At 42.1% G+C, this 17976-nt stretch overlaps 1 protein-coding gene across 1 annotated transcript; it reads right to left on the reverse strand.

Moving 5' to 3' along the window:
- Positions 1–491: 491 nt before the first annotated feature.
- On the reverse strand, positions 492–8876 carry LOC139743547 (equilibrative nucleoside transporter 4-like). The gene is made up of 7 exons (XM_071654026.1): positions 8384–8876; positions 7386–7460; positions 4848–5080; positions 3553–3712; positions 2569–2756; positions 1537–1777; positions 492–817 (listed from the first exon to the last, which is right to left on the reverse strand). The coding sequence occupies exons 1-7, from the start codon at positions 8874–8876 to the stop codon at positions 654–656; spliced, it is 1554 nt and encodes a 517-aa protein (XP_071510127.1). The 3' UTR covers positions 492–653.
- Between the last annotated feature and the right edge of the window lie 9100 nt (positions 8877–17976).

Raw genomic sequence — 17976 nt, forward strand, 5'->3', positions numbered from 1 at the left:
TGTCCACATATACATTTACTCTCTGACATACCGGTACACACGTGGTATCTATAAATACATCGCCTGTCCCCTTAATAAGGGGAAAGATATTTGTGCATAAATAAAATAAATAAAGACATTGCGTATAATCTATAACTTTTTAAAACACTTCTTACAAACAGGTCCAGTGAAATTAGAATCATCGTGACGAAAATACTTCTGGGGTGTTTCATCAACGTTTGTCAGCGCTGACAACTGTCAGCGCTGACAATTTCAGCAAAATCCTTGGTTTTGATTGGCTGAGATGCTCTGGTCACTGACTGTTACTATGGTGATTCAAGTTGTCAGCGCTGACAAACGTTGATGAAACACCCCCCTGGACCCAACATTCCACATTGGCTTCATTACAACTGATAAGACATTTGATGAAATATGTTATACTTGTTTTCCGTATCCAAATTCATGCCGCAACTGTATTAGCCTTTTGCCAAGGCTCTCTCGTTATAATATGATGGTGAGCGAATGGGGGCGAACGAAGTGAGCGAAGCTGAGTTGGACACTGTCGCGCTCAGCCGGTGCTCGCTTCGCTCGCCTATTATGACCGTCATACAGCGAGAGGGCCTTGACAAAAGGCTACTACTGTATAGGCCTACTGTACTATAGAGGACCAAGTATTAGGTCATAGACACAAGGTTCCCGCTTGGTGATGGAGGGGTAGTACTTCCGGACAAGTAGCATAATTTTCCCAGCTGGGACGGACCGATGATAAACTTTAGAAGATATGCAGTGATTGCACCCAGCGTCAGGCCAGTGTTGTAGGACACGGTCATGACATTTCCTGTAGAAGAAGATGAAAATGAGTCAGCCCTTGATTAGCCTCTTGCCGAAGACCCTATGGTGCTGTTGGAATCCGTAGAGTCCAGAGAAATGGCTCGCTTCGCTCACCAGAATTTTCGCCTCGATATCGACTCTTAGACGGATTCCAACTGCGCCATGCAGGGCCGACGACGAGAAGCTATACTTAACTTTTGGTAGACGCTACGCGCATTTTCATTTTTAGTACCTTTGGTGATACGTTTACAGATCGTTTACCATTTTAACGGGTCACGAACTTGGTTCATTACAATCTTTTAGAACATGATTGTATGGGGTCGTACAGTGTACCGCTCTTTCTCCGAGGATATTTGCAGGAAGAAACGCGGACCCCTGACTTGCGACAAGCATATTCCTGTGCATTTTGTACTAAAAGATCTGATGATAGCTTTCCCTTTTTGCACCATGACTCATGCATACATTTACTACCAACTATTTAAAGAGCATGCGTTGTCACACTAGAAATACAAAAGTCAGAAAAAAAAAAACACTATACATGTAGCGAGAAAGGCACACTCTTATCCATGCCTGATAGGGTTGTCGTGAACATGCGCAAACTGTCGAAATCATATATGACAGCTAACTGAGATATGTTGTTTTCAATAATGTTCAAGGAATCATAAATTGGCTTATTTTCTTTGCCATTTTTTGCTCAGCACACGCTAAATTTCAGATTAAAATTACCTGCTAATTCTTTGTGCTCTTCCGGAACTTTGCCCGGTGCCAGGATCATGGGCACGCTGCCGAAGTAGCCGTTGGAAATCCCGAGGAGGGCGGAGAAGAGTACGGGCCAGAAGGGATGGGCGAGTGCAGGGTGGGCTCGTGGTGCCACACAGATTACAACGAGTGGGACGATGATGAATCTGGCACAGCTGGCCAGTACTAGACGACCGGGTGGCCAGTCGTATGGCACCGCTGCGATGAGCTGTACAGGTTGTCGGCAAAACAAATGAAAAGGGGGAGGGGAGGGGGGGGGGGGGGGAGGTGCAGTGAATTTTCAGATCATTACATTCTGCAGGCCTATTCATGACATATTTTCCACCTGGGCTTAGTAGGAAACGTCACGTGTAGGCCTTTATATGTACTGATGAAATTATGTTCAATCAAGTAGTTTATTCCAGACACTGATGGAATTCAGTTTTAATGAAATGATGTATATTTTTCATTATTCTATGAAGCCTTAGTATTTCCCACGAGGAAGGTCCTAGAGCCCTAGGATAAACATTAGGACCTCTTTGACGATTCCAAAGAGAATCAAGAATTAAGTATAGAAGATATCATTCCTTTGCACATTATCGTCATAATTTTCAAAACCATCAAACTAAGGAAACGTTGAAAAATTTATCAATGTTGTCCAGCACGAATTAAGCTTAATTGATGATAGCATAATTTCCAAAAATCCGCAATGTATAAAAAGCGAAAGTTTTAAACGCTGAATGTTGTGACGACATTACAATAGTAACTCAGATAATGACGTAACATTTGGTAGAACTTTTCTCAAAAAATGTTTTCGCCTTATAGACAACTCATGCAAGAATTATTGGTGTGGGATTTATATATACCATGAACAAATTCATTTAAATCTAAGGGACTTTGTCATCCACTGGGTCTCCTCCGCGACATGCATCACTCTTCAGAAAGACCATTAATTCCGATAACCCTTTTACTGATTTTGTCGCTTGAAATGGTGGAGATGAAGGCGCGATTTTTACGCACCTTGCCGCAGAGATCCGTAAAGTTGAATATTGCCATGAGAATAATGGGCATCCATTCATGAAGCTTGCAGTTAGCCACCTCAGACTCGATGCCGGGAAACAGACAAAGGGTGATGTAATACGTCACACCAATAGACAACATGTATGGCCAGATGTCACGTGACAGCCTCCACCTGTCCCGAAACCCACCTAGATAAAGATTGATGGAAAGTCACTGCTTATACACTTGTCTTTGTGTTGATTTGATCTGTTACATAATGTACAATGTAAACCAAACGTTTTCAGGCGCATCATGAAGGAAAAATTTGATTCTTGAATTTAGACTACAGGGCAGTCTCAACCGGATCGCAGTACGCTTTTACAGATGAGAACCTGAGTAGTATGTTCGCATGGTTTCCTGGACGACACTGACCACATAGGCCTATCATGTTTAATCTAATTCTAAAAATTGATGTAAAACGTGTAAAGTGGAGTGTTGGTGCGCTCTCTCAGGCCCCCGATTACGTAGGCCGATTTGGGTTACTAGTAAGGTTGAAATCTATACTACTCCTCTTTCATTAACCGATAATAATGATGATGATAAAAATGATAATGATACTAATGATATGATGATAATTTTGATACATGAAATCGGCCGTATGTTGCAACTATATGCAGCCAGAAAGAGGTACAGATGCAATATAGGCGTAGCAGCTGGTATTTGAGGAGGAATATAACAAGTAACAGTACGGCGACTGTGCGATTTGTGATGCGTTATGAGCACTTTTGTTTATCTTTGTTTCACTTCCACGGAAGTTTTTGAGACAAGTCATGACGAAAACTTACAAATTCCTCTATTCTAGCGTGAAATTCACTCATGGTGGTGATATGATGTAATGCCTTTTCTTGCTGAACGATCTCTACTAATGCATCTAATTCCTTCCACACTTTCTCTTTTTCGATGACAAGATTGGGTTTCAAATCGATTCACATTGCCGCGGCTTACCAGCTATTGATCGCCAACAGGTGGAAAGGGAGAACGGCCCGGGGTGCTTCCGCGTAATGGTGATAACTTCAGTATTTGACTGTGAATGCGACCCGCTGTCACTTCGTGTGGTATCGCTCTGAAGACTAGCGTCGTCCACACTTACGGACGCTCCCGAGATCTGAAAAGCGGAAACAAATTCCGAAAAGCCACTCGATAGGATAAAACTGCATTCTGTTAATGTTAATGGTGAATTCATAATTGATAGTCTCATTAAAGATGATGTTACATAATATAACTACACCTACTATTGAATGTGTGGCGTGTTTATGCCAGTGGCAAATCGTCAGCACGGGACGATGCCCTTTGTCTTGATTTCGTGTGCAACAAAGCTAGGGAAGATGGCTACCTCCCTGGTGCTATATGGTTCTCGGTGTGTGTCGTTTATGTGCGTTTTATCCCGGTACATTTAAAGACTACCTTGGTGCCAGTCACAGTGGTTGTGGTTAAGTGGAAAGGGTAAAACTGTACTTGGACGTACAATGGAAGAAAAACATAAAAAGATCCTATGGAATGTACATGTCATTAACTATCCACCATAATGACATTGTGTGCAGAGGTGATTAAGTTCTTGCTGTTGGAATTTACTTCTATTGTCGTTTCTGTCGTTCTTTTTGTTGATGATGATGATGTTGTTGCATTTTATTTTCCATGTCGGTCTGCAGTAACATTTTAAAGATGTAGATCTGTCATACACTTGTGATAAGTTCAGCGTGCCTGATCTACCTGAGATGTAAACCTATCACCGAGATTTTCAGATCGATATGAGATCTCATGAATAACAGAGGCGAGCTTTCTTGTTACTCGGATGTGGGGCTTGGAGAGAGGTATTGAAGGTAACCACCAATATTAAGGATTTATGTTATGTAAAAGTTATGCTACAGTTACCAGTGAGCTCCTCTTGACTCAGAACCATTACTATGATGGTGCTTCAGATATACGACACAAAATTTATGTGAATACATACATTACACAATCATCAATATGATATTGACCAACAGTTGATTTTATTGAAATAGGCCTACACGTATGTGCGACCTTGAGTAAAGTCTGCGGCTGAAGTTTCGGCAATTTTAGATTCCAGAGTCTTACTATTCCATACTTTGATATAGTTTCCACTGGGCTTTACACGGTACAGGTACTAAAAACAAACCAAAAACAAACCAAAACAAAAAACCAAAACAAAACAAAAAACAAACAAACATTGGAAGTATTTTAAAAATATATACTCAGAGGATGACTAGATTGTTCTTAACACTCGCCTCTGAACTAAGTTGTAGGCTTCTTTCGTCCTCTCCAAGGCCCGCGTTCTGGCAGACGTTGGTGTAATGTCGCACCAGCCGAGTCCGACGGGCGAGTTGGTGCATGATGAGACACGAGAGAAGAGCGATGCCGGAGATCATAAAGAAAATGAGTGTGTTGATCTTCTCGTTGGGCACAAGCAGTTTAGTGATGATGCGATTCAGTGACGTCACCACTCCAGCAGTACCTACAGCATTATCAGATACACAAAGGATTGTAATGTTTGCTCACTTCGGAGTGCCCTACACACTATCGTCCTCCCTTTTCTTCATTCCACTGGAGAAAATATGATAGGAATATAGCCTATACAGGATAATCCTTCGCTGCAGGGTAACGTACAGTAATACTGCCAAACACATGACCCTATAACCATTCTGAGTTTTTCTTCGGTGTAAAAGGGATACAAAATCCAGAGGCTGTTCGGTAACTAATACTTATATATGATGTTAATGTTCTATTTCAAGGGATGAAATTATTTTGCTGTCAATCCCTTACAATGAATAGAACATACAAGAAACCCGAAGTATCACTGCATTCCGCATATTTGCCATTTTCCCCTTGATAATTTTGTGTGCGTGAGTATGTGTGTGTTTGTGTTTGTATGCGTGCGTGTGTGCTCTTGTGTGTGTAAATTTGTTTTTTTTTTACTATAGACCTGGATTGGAAAACTTGCATCGATTGCACCGTGATTGCACTGGGGCTCTGTGGCACAGTTGGTAAGACGCCCGACTCCCGATTGGAGGACCTGACTTTGAATCCCGCCCAGTACATACGTCCTTGGACAAGATTTTTTTTACCCACCATGACCCTCTCGACCCAGGTGTGTAAATGGGTACCTGCTATGGCAACGCTAGGGTAATAATAATGGCAGGGTCCTCTGGTATAGAGCAGTGGCAACACTGGAGAGGTTACCCTGGATAATTAAGACCTTATTGTTATAACTTCATCCCGGCACACAAGAGCTATCCTGTTGTGTGTTGTTTCAAGAGTGCGACGAAGCAGCCCATGCTATAATTGCTTTGATTTTGAAAACAAACAATGTGGAATTACAAGCGCAGACGTCGACATCACCTCTATAACCACCTCCGCGCTTCTCTTGTTGAACTCCTACAGGATGAGGTTAATAGGCCTACTTAAGTCTCATGTAACAGATGGTATCACTTTGGTACAGTGCTCGTTTATATTTGCTTTTGTTTTGTTTTGATTTGGTCAGGTTTAGTCTTTCTCTTTTTTTTTTTTTTCATTTTCGTGCTAGCTTTGTCAAAGGTTGACAAACTGCAAACCCAAATGCCCTGTATAATTTCGCTTGTTAACCCTTTCTGTGCCAGCTGGGACTTTGGACAGTGTGCGGACGTGCAACTCTGTTTGTGTGCCAATCGGCATTCAAAGCACAAATATAAGGGTAAATCAAGCAAATTGGGAATTATTTAGCCTTTTGTCAAGGCCCTCTAGCCGTAACGGGCGAGCGAAGCGAGCCCAGCCGAGCGCGACATCGCGAGGAAACCCCACTCGGATTGGCTTCCTTCACCATACAGCGAGAGGGCCTTGACAGAATGGTAGGAATCATTCATGAATGACCTACATAGTATCTCAGTGATGCAGGAGACGTCGCTACGACTCGTGCGACTCGAAAGACCACAGAAGAAAACGATTTCAGGGTGACGTCCGAGTCGTCTCCAGACAAGGGGCCCGTTGCATAAAACTTACCGTTGAATTTCAATGGTAACTACCGTCAAAATTAGGCGTCACAGCCAATCAGCATCAAGGATTATAAAATTTACCGCTAATTTGAAGACTTACCGCTAGAAACGAGCGGTAAGTCCAGCGGTAAGGGTTATATGCAACAGGGCCAAGGTGACAACTTTATTTGCCCGGAAGTCGCCTGGAAGTTGCCCGCGACGTCTCCGAGACGTCTTCTAAGTTTTGGAGATGTCTCCGAAACGTCTTTTCAATTTCGGAGACGTCTCTGAGACGTATACGCATTGTCTCTGCATGGCATGGGTCACCACCGGGTCTCAGCAATGTTGCGGAGACGTCTCGAATATGTCGCTGGCAAAATTAGTCTCCACGACATGGCCGCAACTATAAGGAGACGTCGCGGAGACGTCTTCGAGGGGTATGGAGAATGCACAAAGTCTTCAATTAAAATGGAACATGTTCTATTCTCCTGCGACTTCTTCAGACTCCATGATCGAGACGTCTCCGCTACCATCGCAGCGAGACTCGAGTTTTACACCAATATATGCATGACTGTGTGAGCTTTATGAATCACATCACCTATAGGCTAGCTGTTACATGTATTTTATCCGTGTAGAGTGAGAATACAGACCAGCTGGTATACAGGCAGCATTCAGGCAACACTCTTGACTTTTTTGGAAGTACACCATCATGGAACTAAGTACTATCTAATAATCATAAATGTGAATTCCGCCGTTGGGTATCACAATCCCTTCCTGTTAAAGTGAATAAATTGTGAACAAAGACAAACTCACTTTCTCCTGCCATGACGGCCTGTGTGAATCTCTTGGGTAGCATGCCCGCGTAGCCATAGAAACTCGACTGCTGAACTGGAAAGGCAACAGAGAACGGACATTCTTGATTACGGGCAAGGAAGTTTATTATGTTTGCATGAATCCATTATTTTCTGGCATTGTGCATATAATTCATCCTATCGTCAAAGAACATGCCACATACGGAACTAATTTTTTTTTTTTTTGCGCAAATTAAATGACTAATTATTTGAACAGTGAAAACAGCTCGCTCGTGAGGGTCACTGTCCAATAAGCTCGCAGTCCTTGATTCAGATACTGTATTATACGTTATCTAATCATGGCCGAGTCATTACAGTAATGACACGCCAAGGCAGTGAGCTTGGCGACTTTTGAATTTAGGCACAGGTTATATGAGCCATTAGTCCCAAGACGGTGTCCTTGTGTGAGAAACCAGACAATTTTATGCCCGGCCATTCATACAGACATTCGAAATTAGAACCCGAGACAAACACAGAAGGAAATGCATGTACGTGCATAACAGAAGAAAAAAAATGGAAAGAGAAGTTCGGGGTAAGGTCCTGCTGAGACACAGATTACAGTTGTTGGTAATATAATTTCTCAGTTCTTATATAGTTGACATCAATACTTTGACTCCAATATACGAGGGGGAGTGGAAGGGACCGATGCATGGTAGAAGACCTCTTCCTAACACAATAACAAACCAGACAATGTAACGACAAATGGATTTGAAAAGTGGACGTGAAGTGAGACTAATAATTGACAAACATGATGTCTTACAAAAGCAATGCGTTGTTCATTACTATATTAAGGGCATCATTTGGCGTGAACTAATAGGCATGCAGTTTTAACGACCCATAATTGTGTCGCAGACAGTTCTAATTTGATTTTTAAAGCCGATAAGGATTATATGTATTTTCTATCAACAAAGGTATAAGATTGTCTTCTCGGGTAAAATGATTGATCAGTAATGACACTACCTGTGCATCCAAACGCAGTGACAGCTACGGCGAGGAGGATGACCGCGTAGGCGGTCTGTTGGGAGAGACTGGCGTCGAGACCGACGACGAGGAAAGCAGCAAGGAGGAGAGCACAGAGGGCCATGATTTGCCCCATCAGGATCCGCCGCTGCACCGAGATCTTTACCACCAGGGCGTTGTTCAGCATGACCGCCGCGAAACCGACGAGGAGGTACACGAGGCTCATGTCGAACACGATAGTGGTGTTCGGGAAATGAGAGTGAAAGAAATCGACGGCGGTGACGAAGCTGTTGTACGGCAAGAGGAACCCCGTGCCGGCGAGCAGGAGCGAGACGTAGACGCAGTTGAAAGGGTCGCGTGGCTGTCGGACTCGAATTCGTGAATGAGAGTCGTTGATATCCGGGGAATCGGAGTCGGCGTCATCGTTCACGTTTGCATTGTCCGTCCAGCTGGTTGGGGTGGTCACCGTCCGTGAATTCTGATTCGCCTCCATGCTGGGAGAGGCGGTTTCAGGTTCTCGGTGAAGACGATTGTCTTTCATAAAATATAATTCATTATTCGGACTTGAGGGATCCGATATCCGTATCTAGTTCACAGCCCTGTTGGAGTGATAATAATTGATAGTGAGAATAGTGTGTACAGTCACAAAGATAATCGGCTGTAATCGGTTGTGTTCCCCATTGTGAGCTAGACTGGTCAATTCTTATTCATTTCATTCTTTATTCTAAATCTTGGAGTTATTAAACTTCAATAAGAAAAAAAGTACATGTACATGTATATCAAAAAAAGTATTTCGAGTATGATAAATTATAGTTGTTGTTTTCTTTTACGACCATCATAATTATACTGTAACAGTAAAGCAGGGATAATTCAGCAGAATAACCGTCAAGTCTCTCTGACTAATATGAACAAGTACAACCATGGATACTAGCTCCGTGGTACAACTACTCTATGCTAAAAAAAAAAGAGAGTCCAATCTTCCGAAACGATATTACGTAACAGCAAATCAGGGACTGTGTAATGACGTCACAAACGGATGAGAGCTCGTTCTAAATGTTTCATGCATGCATTGGAGGAAGTGAATGTCAGGATGATATTCATGCAGAACAGGTGGAATGCGTCGCTGTAAAGGCGATAACACGCTCTGTTAAATCGTATGGAGTGCGATTAACAGGAATAATCTTATCTATGTTGTATATACGCACTATGTCAACTAATGCAGTATACACGATGCTTTCCATGTGAGAATATCATATACATGTATATATATATATATATATATATATATATATATATATATTATATATATATATATATATATATATACACATATATAGTTATATATAAGCGTGAGATAATGTCGAAAGAAGTCGCCCTCCAATATGAAGGCGGAGAAATAAAAGAAAATGCAATGGAAAATACCTAGGCGTCGCCCACCTTTATTTTTTACTTGTTCTATATCTGTTCCCGAAATGCTGTTGCTTGCCTTTAAAGAATGTTATGCCAATATAATGCAGAGTATCTCGTTAAGAATAATTACCATGGCGACAAAAGGGCTTGCTAAGAGCGGAAATGTCTCTGGAGAGAAAGGTGCGATGTATTGATTATAATATAGCATGGCCTTCATTACGTATAACAAGTGTGGGATGGAAGAAGTCGGGAGTATCGAGGTTGAGTAAACGAACAGATTATACACAGCTTTTAAATTGCCATGGTTACGAAAGGAAATTATTCAACTACAGGTGCTTATGATACTTTTAGAATGTTTGTTAACATTGATGGAAAAGCCGAGTATAATCGAAAAATGTCTGTTTTTTGTTTGTTTGTTATTATTGTTGTTGTTGCTGCTGCTGCTGTTGTTTTGTTTTGTACAGTACAAAGGCACATGTTGCAGTTTGCATGTTTCCTATATAAAACGGCATCAGCCGGTAGAAGCGGAGTAGATAATGTAGCATATTTCGTGGAACTCAAAGAGATACTCCCTGTAATAAAAATAGACATAAAATATGAAATTAAGCTCTAACACATGCCGTGGATTATTGGTTGCTTATCACTTATTTGAGGCACTAGCGACAAGGAAACTGTCACCGCATGGCATCATATTTCAGTCAATTTTATTGATTCCCTAACGGCAATGCATTTGCTCCACATTCCTATACTTCACCTCGAAATTTATTGTGTTGTTTTCTAATCTACCAACACCTTTTTTCTCTCTCGCTCTGAATTAAATTTTGCTTACTCTCAATTTGCGTCAAACGTTTTCCTTTGGTGACGTCCACTCTGAGACCATTAAAATTGGAGAAGGAAAACTGATTCTGAGGATGAGAACGTATAAACTCAAATGATGATGATGATGAGTATTTGTTGATCTTGTGGAGAATTTTCAAGTTCTCAAACCGGTGATAGAGCTGCTCTTCTTGCAACCAAACTACATCACGAAAGAGATGACTCCTTTTGTTTTAGTCCAACCTTTATGTATCAGTCCGACGCGCTGATAAAGGGTTCATCATTTCTCAGGTCCTAACGCTAATGAACTGAGTTCGTTTTACCCATGCACGTACTTTACGACCTCCCTTGTGGGTCAGCATGATAATGGGTCACCGGTAAAATTTATAGGCTTTATTGAAAGCAGGGTTGGGTTTTATTGGGTTTGTCCAATCAAAATGTTAATTAAGGTCGCATTCATTTCCGTGCAGTATCCGAGTTCATTATAGGTAGGGACAAATAACAGCAACATTCACGGATGCATGGGTTCGCGAAACACGTAACCGAGACGAGTGTACACTTCGTATTGTTTGTTTTTGCTCTTCGAGTCACTGCTTTGTCGAGAATAGGTTCTCATCTACAAAGCGCAAGCACCCCCCCCCCCCCCCCCCTCCCCGGACTCCCCATCCCCAATCTCCCCCATCCCATGAGTCATTACTCACCGTCATCTGAAGATGAGTTGACAGCCGCAGGACTGTGCTGTTTTTCCTTCTGTCTCTTTGTCTTTCTCTCTTGCTTCCTTTTCTACGCACAGCACACACACATACACACACATACACACACACACACACACACGCGCGCGCGCGCGCATGCAGACGCCTATACACACATAATTATACGCACTTACACACAAATTTCACATTATTTAAATAATTTCACACTATAGTATAATCTGGTCTTTGTAAAAAAAGAAAAAAAGAAAAAAATGATGTCTGAATGGATGTCTCGTTTATCATAAAATATGAACAATATTTAGCCCTTTTAGAAATCAAATCTTTATCATCATTCGGCTATAAATCATTTTGTCGTAATGCTGTGCATTCTGTTCTAGCTGGTCAGCTAGGAGAGACTGGAGAGAGAGAAAGGGGGTGGGGGAGTCTATCCATTATAGTATTTGGTTACATACGACCAGCTGTGTCACGCACTTATTATACGCATGATTGTCTGCCCATGCTTTTAATAAAGTTGGCCAGCCAGGGGCAAGTTCCATTAATATTGTGTTAAGTCGTCCAGAGCGTCGGTCTATCAATAAAAAAGGGTGATGACCTCGTAGGCTATTCCTTAAGCAGATCGACGCCTTATAGCTTTCTACAAAATGATGTCCCGACGTATGCGATGATGCATGTTATGATTCAGTGGCGGATCCAGAGGGGGACGCAACCGGCGCACGCCCCCCCCCCTTTATTTTTCGTGAAAAACAAAAGAAATAAAAAGAAAAAACATGAAATAAAAACCGGAAGTGCCACCAGAAATATTAGTCACGCCCCCCCCCCCCCCTTTACAGAATTCCTGGATCCGCCCCTGTGATTGTCCTTTAATCAAATCATTCCTGCACTATATGGTTTTCGTTTTCGTGGTGAAAGTATGGCCATCAAACCGGGATCTTTACATCTTTTTTTTTCATTAAAATGTATGATTTAAATGCACTTTCATGTTCGCATCTCTCACAAAATAATAGTGTCTTCAATCTCTTCTGCTCAACCGTGCTCAGTATAAAGCCCGCCGCACACTACACGATTTTGCCCCGATTCACCGGTCTTAAGACCTTAAGACTAGAAGTGTGACGTCACAGTCTTGCCAGTTTCTGGTCGTACGACTGGGTCTTAGCGCCAGTCGTAGAGATTTGACATGTTGAATTTCTACGACCAGTCGTGAGCTTTCAGCCATTCACAACGCAGTAAAATGCAAGCAAGCGTAGTGCGCACTGCGCGCGCTTTACAGTCGGGTCGTAGTGTGCGGTGTCCGGTCGTACGACTGTTCTTAAGACCCAGCTTGGCTTAAGACTTTAAGACCAGTCGGATCGTGTAGTGTGCGGTGGCCTTTATCGTCACTGGAAGAGAACAAAAAACAGACACTATTTTGCACATACTGTATCTTTTTTTTTTTCTCGCGACTGTTGCCTTTTTGCTACATAGGATCGATTTTGACATTGATATCAGGAATAATGTGGGATTGCTTACAATGTGCACAGAGCTTCGACAATGTTTTGAAGTGCTACACTTGAGAAGGACAATAATGTAGCAGTTTTCGACATTGTGGAAAACAAGAGGCCCTTTCCTGCGCAAACTTCCGCCATGACCATCCGCTTTCAAATATCAGATAACATGCAAAGACAAAATGTTCGGAAACGATTGCAAAATAATGATGTATAAGAGATAGGTGCAGACTGATGTCGTTAGCGTATCTTAAACATCCTTCTAAAGTGATTACTTGTGATATACACGTGTTTATTTTCAGAGTGAGCTTAGGCCTAATGCATATGTCACTGATATGTCATGCATTCATGTCCCAAGCAACATGCATTTCCTGGTATGCGCTATACTGACGTTACTATACATCACACGCCGACTATAATGCTCATATCCTCGTCTAAGTTAACAACAGTGCATGCATGGGGTGAAACGGTTATTATCATCTCTTGCGTTCTGACTGATGGTGATTACACGTTATCATTATACTTTCCTATACAGAGATTATTATATCCAGAGAGACGAAGTCTAATTTACTGTTCTGCGGGATGATCTGACCTTCCCGATATTTTTATTTCCGGCATTCAAAAACATCTTTTTTTTTTTCTTTTCTATCTAGCGGACAGGAAAAACGTATAGGGCCTATACGTGTGATGAGAGGTATACCTCTTAGTCATATTCCTTGTGCGCAAAACAGAAGGTCTATCTATGATACTGATCTTACAAGAGTTAGAGTCATAGGATGCATTCTACATTGAAACAAGTGCTTTCAACGCCCATTTATAAGAACGACAACGCTAAAGGTCCTCTCATGTGTATCCAAAGAGAGTATATACCATGCACGTTTAAACATGTTTAACGAATTTGAGCGCAGATGGGCCGCGGCGCCTGGGCAAAAACTTGAATGAGACTCTGCGTGACGTTGCGAGTAAATTAAAAAAAATATATAATATATTTATGAAAACGCAAGTTTACTTTCAATCAATGACATTCAAATATGATTCCAGAATATTTTGTTTGATGTAAACATTCGAGGTCATACGTGTGATTCTTCAAGAAAAAAAAAAGAGGCATTACTGTCAACTTAAAAAAAAAAACTGTCGTGATAGCGACTGCATCATGATCGAGCACTATATACATTGGATTTCCTTTGGCAGGTGCAATTTGTTGTGTTAGCACTGGGGATGCGTCGGCCTTCTTTCCGGAGTAACTTCCGCCAAGTTTCGTATGGCCGCTCTCTATACTTCACCGGGCCGTATATCGAAGAATGATGACGTCCCATCATAATGTATGCCCTGTCAACCAGGGAGTGGTCCGCTTAGCCGTTCCTTTTCACACCACCTGTCTTTAATGCATCCCGATCGTGCTCATAAGGCTCTATATTGTTGGTTTGTTCGTTCGCTTGTTTTTCTCGTATATACCTGATGTCGCATTTAGATCCTAGACAATGATGTTATTTCGCATTATCCATCTGAGTATATACCTTCACACCTGTCAAGGACTAATGTAAAACCTACCGTTAGTGGTAAATATCAAGATATTTAGATTGCTATCACAAAGTGAATTATCTGACATAATAATACTGCACCTCTCGAACTATAGTAACCAGAACAAGGTTTAGTCTCTGATATTCTTGGAAGCCGCAATTTATATATTCCGCTTTTGATTCGGACAAAGGCCTCATGCCTAGACATAAGCTTGCAAACCAACGCACACAAGACTCGTTTTAGTTAACTTTACACGGCATTCTCACCCATTTCATCTTGACAAGAGACAGACATGAGTGAGGAAAGATATTTTGGATCCATCGAGGGTGAAATATTCTTTCAATCCAAAATATTTCAGCTTGATTCATCTAAATTCAGCAACGAGTGCGCACTGCATGCCTAACTTATGAGCGTTAATATTATGCGAATGTATGCGATGAACTCCTTATCACATGCAGTGAAGTATAACCACTCACATAATTGTGTTACATGGGTTTCCAAGATATAATTGCATGGGTTACGTGTAAAAATAAGGGGAGAGAGTGGTTTGAAAACGTTGATGACGCTCAGATGTACTGGTCTACGTTAGGGTATTATTTTCATCTTCTCGTGTACGCACGGAGTGACTATGCTAGTATTACTCGGTGGCGCCTGAAATGAAGAGACGGCTGGCGGGATGCACGCACAGTACTTAGTTGAGTATCTTGATTGAAACATGCAGAACGAAAAACGACCGCATCCACGTTAATGTTTGGATGAAAGTAAGTTACTCACCAAAGAATCAATAGATAAAACAATCAGCATGATGCATTACTGGTGTGATGAAACAGGTCTTGAGGCTGGAAGCACAATTCATTCCAGGAAGACACCAAGAATACGAATGGCCATTGGGGAGGATGCGTACACACACTAACGCTGTGGACTATAGTATGTGCCGACTCGATTGATGGTGTCGCAGCTCAACTCACTAAATCGAGGAGAATGTGTTGTGAGCGTGAGCAAGCGCTCACAACGTGGACAGAACTGCGTGTGCATTATAGTGTATGGCCATTATGTCTAAACATCTGGGTTTGTTCCCATTCTGAGTTAAGTACATGATTGTAATTGGTGTCCGTCCGGCTGCAGTAGAGACTTACCTGCACAAATTGCAATTGTCGCGGGTGAATATGAATTCAAGCGACACATTAATATCTAAAAAGACAATTCACTGACAGCTGAAGATGAGTTGGGGCACTAAAATTTGATGAGATGTGCCTATTGTAGCTACCTTAATTGATTATCATTTTTGTCTTATATGCCGGCCTACACATCAGGATCGAGGGACCGCGCAAGGGGGGTGCGGCGGGTTCAACGAGGGACAACAGACTGCCATTTTTTGGCTCTTAAAAAAGGAAATAAAAGTAATGGAAAAATAAGAGTATGGAAAAAAATGGCTCTCAGCCTTCCGCCCAGAGATTCCTCCCATCAATAAAAGGGGTAGGCCTACAAAATGTGCATTGACCCTTCAAGTTGACCCCACCCTATCCCCCCATACTTGCACCCCGCAGCCATCATGGGGTATCATTCTCGCGACCAGCGTGAACATGAATTCCGTGATCAGCAACCATAAGAAGCAGGGGCCGCGGAACCGGGGGGGGGGGGGGGGGGGGGGTGCAGTATATTCCACTGAGTAGCTGCACCAAAACTTTGCACCAGATCGCTGAATTTCAGGTCTGAAATGTAAAATCACCTTCGTGTGGGAGGAGAATCCCTTATGTTACACCGGCCTTGTGTGCATGCCTTTTCTGTTTGATTGCTTAACCGACAGCGTTCATGAAATTCATTGTAAGAATTAATAAAAGAAGTTAATTTGAATGCTATACCACTTTATAGGCAAATTGTTTAATAATCCACGTCAAACATCCTGCTACCTTAAACAAGTGGGGCCGTTTCAAAAGTCGCCCCCTCTCGCTCCCTCCCCTCGGGCTCGGTCGCTTCGCTCCCTCGCATACCCACCCCCCCCCCCCAAAGATCATATCCTGGCTACACCGGTGCGTCTAAGCGGGGGGGGGGGGGGGGGGGGGGGGGGGGCTTGACCATGACACCCCCCCCCCCTCCTTCCGGTCCGGCAGCCCCCCCCCCCCCCCCCCCTGAAAAACGTTCCGCGGCCCCTGAGAAGTGTGGCATGGAAAGAGAAGAGAGTGTAATTTTGTGTTGTTGGCAATGTGCATTTTAACCGCTGTTTATTTTCAAGAGGCCGACGGTTAAAAATGAAGTGGCGCCCCGCTATTCAAGTAAGCCATACTTCTACTAGGATCAGTATAGTGACACTGTCCTGAAAAGAGTATTACCCCCTAAAAATCCCAATGTTTAAAAATATCTTCATGTCCAGCAGAACGGGTCCATTCTAATTTCCTGTCATGTCCTTTGAAATGTCAGCATTAATCTTTATCAACTTTGGGCAGATTGTCGACCAAAATAAATATCTTTTTGAGTCACTGCATTAGAAATGTCTTTTTTTTTTCTATCATTTAGTATTCCTCTCCTGGGGGATGTTTCATCAACGCTTGTCAGCGCCGACAACTGTCGGCGCTGACCAATTTCGGCAAAATCTTTGGTTTTGATTGGCTGATATGCTCTGGTCACTGACTGTATATGGTGATTCAAGTTGTCAGCGCCGACAAACGTTGATGAAACACCCCCGGGTGTTTCGCAGCCGGAGAAAACATGGTTCATTGTTGTTGTTGCCTCCTTTTGTTGTCAGGGGCGGATCCAGGAATTCTCTAAAGGGGGGAGGCGTGACTAATATTTCTGGTGCCACTTCCGGGTTTCATTTCATTTTTTTTCATTTCTTTTGTTTTTAACGAAAAATAAAGGGGGGCGTGCGCCGGTTGCGCCCCCCTCTGGATCCACCACTGGTTGTTAATTGCATTTAGGAAGATCTATAGATCACGTGACAACCTTGTATGAGGCAGTAACTCCACCCAATTTATCATATCAACCTTGGATGTTAATGGCGTTCGAAAGAAAACAATATAAAGGCGATCCGATTATCATGAAAAAATAATAATTAGGCAATAATGCTATATCGCCTTCATTTCATTTCATTTCATTTTCATTCATTTATTTAAGCACGGCACATAGGCTTCAGTCCAGAGACTGTTCTTCCGCAGGTCCGTGCGGATAAAATACAACATAAATACATTAGAAATAAAAAACAAAATTCATACATAAAAGAAAACAGACAAACATGGTGGTGACACTATACGGCACACATCTATATAATAGACAGAAAAAAACATGATCGGGATATATCCATATACACAATTACTATACAAGTACATCGCCGCAGTTTAAAGTGAAAGAGACGAAAACAAAGGAGAGTTCAGGAGAGAGAGAGAGAGACAGAAAGGGAGAGAGAGGAGATAAGGAGAGAGAAGTGCATGCAAAGAAAAACCAGGAAAGTTATCTTTTAACAGTTTCGGTCGAATGCATTTTTAAAGCTTATAAACATTGGTGTTTGTTTCAGTTCAAATGCATGGTAACTTTATTATTTCAATTTATTGTTTTGATCCAGATGTCAAATTTTTATGTTCTAGTAAAACAAGTCTTAATCCGAGGTAACACAAAATCTAACGATGAATTCCTTACATTCACATAGGGCCTATCTATA

This window comes from Diadema antillarum, unplaced genomic scaffold (genome assembly GCF_040938485.1).
Source record: "Diadema antillarum isolate AM-2024a unplaced genomic scaffold, OU_Dant_1.0 seq00001096_RagTag, whole genome shotgun sequence".
NCBI lineage: Eukaryota > Metazoa > Echinodermata > Echinoidea > Diadematoida > Diadematidae > Diadema > Diadema antillarum.

Excerpts from the sequence above, each read along its gene's own strand:
- LOC139743547 (XM_071654026.1), bottom strand. The coding sequence starts at position 8,876 with ATGGAGGCGAATCAGAATTCACGGACGGTGACCACCCCAACCAGCTGG. Across the intron at positions 2,757-3,552 it reads CTGTTGGCGATCAATAGCTG|GTGGGTTTCGGGACAGGTGG; the intron begins GTAAGCCGCGGC and ends ATCTTTATCTAG. Across the intron at positions 818-1,536 it reads AGAGCACAAAGAATTAGCAG|GAAATGTCATGACCGTGTCC; the intron begins GTAATTTTAATC and ends CTTCTTCTACAG.